At 43.3% G+C, this 3,164-nt stretch overlaps 1 protein-coding gene across 1 annotated transcript in view; it reads right to left on the minus strand.

Moving 5' to 3' along the window:
- Positions 1 to 3,164, minus strand: part of A2ML1 (alpha-2-macroglobulin like 1) — a 44,886-nt gene that overhangs the window by 34,086 nt on the left and 7,636 nt on the right. Inside the window, exons 5-9 of the mRNA XM_012809292.1 lie at positions 2,214 to 2,373; positions 1,863 to 1,947; positions 1,540 to 1,666; positions 991 to 1,105; positions 553 to 662 (exon numbers count right to left, since the gene is read on the minus strand). Of these exons, the coding sequence (XP_012664746.1) occupies positions 553 to 662; positions 991 to 1,105; positions 1,540 to 1,666; positions 1,863 to 1,947; positions 2,214 to 2,373 (597 nt within the window). The remainder of the gene's footprint in view (positions 1 to 552; positions 663 to 990; positions 1,106 to 1,539; positions 1,667 to 1,862; positions 1,948 to 2,213; positions 2,374 to 3,164) is intronic.

Genomic DNA, 3,164 nt, shown 5'->3' on the forward strand with positions numbered 1-3,164 from the left:
AAAAAAAAAAAAAAGAGAGAATATAGTAACCAAGGAAATTTGTTAGCTAAAGAAAGTGCTTAAGGAGTTATAAATGGCCTTCTGTCAAGGAAAGTTCAATATTAACCTTGCTTAGATACAATCTAGCCCAGACTGGATGGTTTTTCCATAACCTTGTAGCTCTCAAATTCAAAGATTTGGACATTCAAAGATGAGCTCCTAGCATTAGGAAAGGCTCTATAGTCACATGGATATTAAACAGATGGCTCCTGTGGGTTTAAGGGCCACAGAACATAGGGAGTTAAGAGCAGATACTCTGCATGCAGGCTCCTGGATTTGGTCATGATTAATACTTATTAGTTGTATAACATTGGGAAAATCACTCAACCTCTCTTGCCTCAGTCTCCTCATTTGTAAAATGGGGCCAAGAATAGCATCTATCTGCTAAAATTGCTGTAGAAGTTAAAGTAAATGAATACAATGCTAATTTAGCTATTATTATATGGCTACAGGAAGGAGGCAAAAGCAGGTGGTTAAGCATTTTTATCTATGCAGAGACAAGTTGCAACATACCTTCCCTCTGAAGGGGAAATTGGGGTAATAAAAATTGTTGGTGTCTTCAAAGGTCATTGATCCCATTTGTGAAGAAATGTAAACATGCTGAGTGGTATTAGCCTCCACTCCTGCAGAGGGAAATCAAATGCATAGCCATCTAAGTACCTGATATCCTCATCTTTGTGATTAACATCAAATTCCTGAGAGAACAGCACCCCTGGAAGTATGAAGTGGAACATATTTCTGGCCAAAGATCCAAACCAACTCTTCCTCCCCAAAGGGGAGGGGGGCGTAAGTAGTAGCTGGCAGGGTGGAATCTGGCACTTCTTCTTGACTAGCAGCAGGGTACCTCCCAAACACTCACCAGGGAAGATCTTGAATGCTCCAGGTAGGTCTGCCGGGGGACAGCCCTGTTTCTTTTTCTTCTCTTAATGAGCCCAGGAGTGCCCTGCTTACCTGTCCCTTTCTCCACCACAGTAGCCACAATATCGATGTTGTGGTAGTACATATATCCGGTGAGGTTAAAGGTGGCCATCTCCACGGATGCTGAGAAACATCCTGTTTTGTCAGTCTGGCACAACAACCAGAGAGAGAAGGAGAGAATGTGAGGAATTTAATTCTATTTCCATGGAGAAGGAAGTAATTTCTTATCTGCATACTTTGGTTTCTTCATCTTTAAGAGAAAAAATCCTGTAATGTATACATTCTGACTTATATAATCACAAAATGATTTTGAAGCTCTAAAATTTGAAAAAGTGAAAAAGAACCTACCAGATAACTGGAAAATTGCACCTTTCAAGGGTTTAGGTTAATTTCTCAATTTCAAGGTGGACTCTGAAAGAGTCTCTGTTTAGGATAAGCAACGCTGCTTTGTTCTTTGGAACTGGGATCATTATCCTATGAAATGATTTCCAGTTTGGCCTTTTTATCACTTTTCTAAATTGATGTTTATTTACTTTCTGGGACTTGTGGCTAAGGTTCCTTTTCTACATCCCATTTACTCACCTGTCCAGACAGGTTCCTGCACTTGTCAGGGAGCTGCTCCTGTCCCACCTCTCGGTTCCAGTAAGTATATGCCTTCTGACAGGCTGATACCTGCACTGCTCCCAGCACTGGCTTTCCGTACGTGTATCTAACCAAGAAAAGCATGAGGAGCCAGAATTGGGAACCTCACTTGAGATTCACCTCTCTCCTCCCAAGTCTTGACTCCAAACTACATAAAATTCCCAAGTTTTGTCCCACCCTTAATCCCTGTGCCCACATCACTCCCCCATCTCTTCTCTCAATAAAGCTTCAATCATCACCAGGTCCAGAGCTTCTGCTCTTACCTACAACAAATTTTTATTAAGAACGATTCCTGCACCGTTGATAACTGCCTGGGTTCCACCACTTCCACTTTAAACTTAGGCAGCACTGGAGAGAGTAGAAGAAATGGGAAAAGAATTGGAAGACTTGATCAAACAGGTGGTGAACAGAGGGTACAAAGACGGTGATAATTAAATTAATTGATTTCATAAAGGGGGAATTATTAATGTAAAAATCCTCCTGAAGTTATTAGTTGGGTTAGCACTGATTCCAAGGTAAATAAATAATTCTTTCCCAGAGTAGATTACTTTACCTTTGTCGATTTTGAGTCAAGATTATGCCTCCCACTTTGACCTGTCCATTCCCCTACCTACCATATTCCTCCACGCTGAAAGTGCCAAAAGTCCTGCCCTCAGCCACTGCCACTGTATAGGTGCCCAGCGTTGCTTCTGGTGCCAGTTGGAAGGACAGGTCTACAATGCCTTGCCTGGGCATCACTTCCAGCCACTGTGCAATCCTGTTGCTATTTGGATCCTATGCCCAATAAAGAGAAACTATGTGATGCGTCTACCTGTTTGCTTCCCAGTCCACACCACAAAATGCAGGTAAAAAAGCAAAAAACAAGGAAAGAATTCTACCCATTGCTCCTGACCCCTGTAGTTGGTGTTCAGGAAGAACAGCTCCCTGTGTTATTTATAATTTTCTTTATTACTTAATGAAATAAATATTCCTATATGTGCAGCCCCCATTTGAGAGGAAAAAGGTCCTTGTAGATTCAAAGGATCAGACTGAATCTTCTACAGTCATTACCAGTTTCAGAAAGTGGGCATTGGGGAATCATTTACAAAGAATGTTTACTTTCTGTCCCTATTGAGGGACAAAGCTGAAGGAATTGATTATAAGATACCTGAAACATAGGTAATTTCATGGAAAAATGGAGGAGGCATTGTGGGGAATTAACCCTCCTGGATCCTTTCCTTTGAGACTCCTCACAGACCCTCACATTGTCATGTAACTGTTGAGTGTTTATGACGAGACCTATTACCTGCCGGGCGCGGTGGCTCACGCCTGTAATCCCAGCACTGTGGGAGACTGAGGAGGGAGAATCGCTGGAGCTCAGGAGCTCGAGACTCGCCTGAGCTAAAGTGAGACCCTGACTCCAAGAAAAAAATGGAAAAACCCAGCCGGGCGCCGCGGCGAGCCCCTGTAATCCCAGCGGCTTCCAGAGGCTGAGGCAGCGGGATGCCGAAAGCCCGCATCTGAGGTTGCAGTAAGCAACCACGCCACTGCCCTCTGCTCAGGGGCACAGGGTGGGACTCTGTCTC

The sequence above is a fragment of the Otolemur garnettii genome, unplaced genomic scaffold (assembly GCF_000181295.1).
Source record: "Otolemur garnettii isolate 467f Iridium unplaced genomic scaffold, OtoGar3 scaffold00104, whole genome shotgun sequence".
Taxonomy (NCBI): Eukaryota; Metazoa; Chordata; class Mammalia; order Primates; family Galagidae; genus Otolemur; species Otolemur garnettii.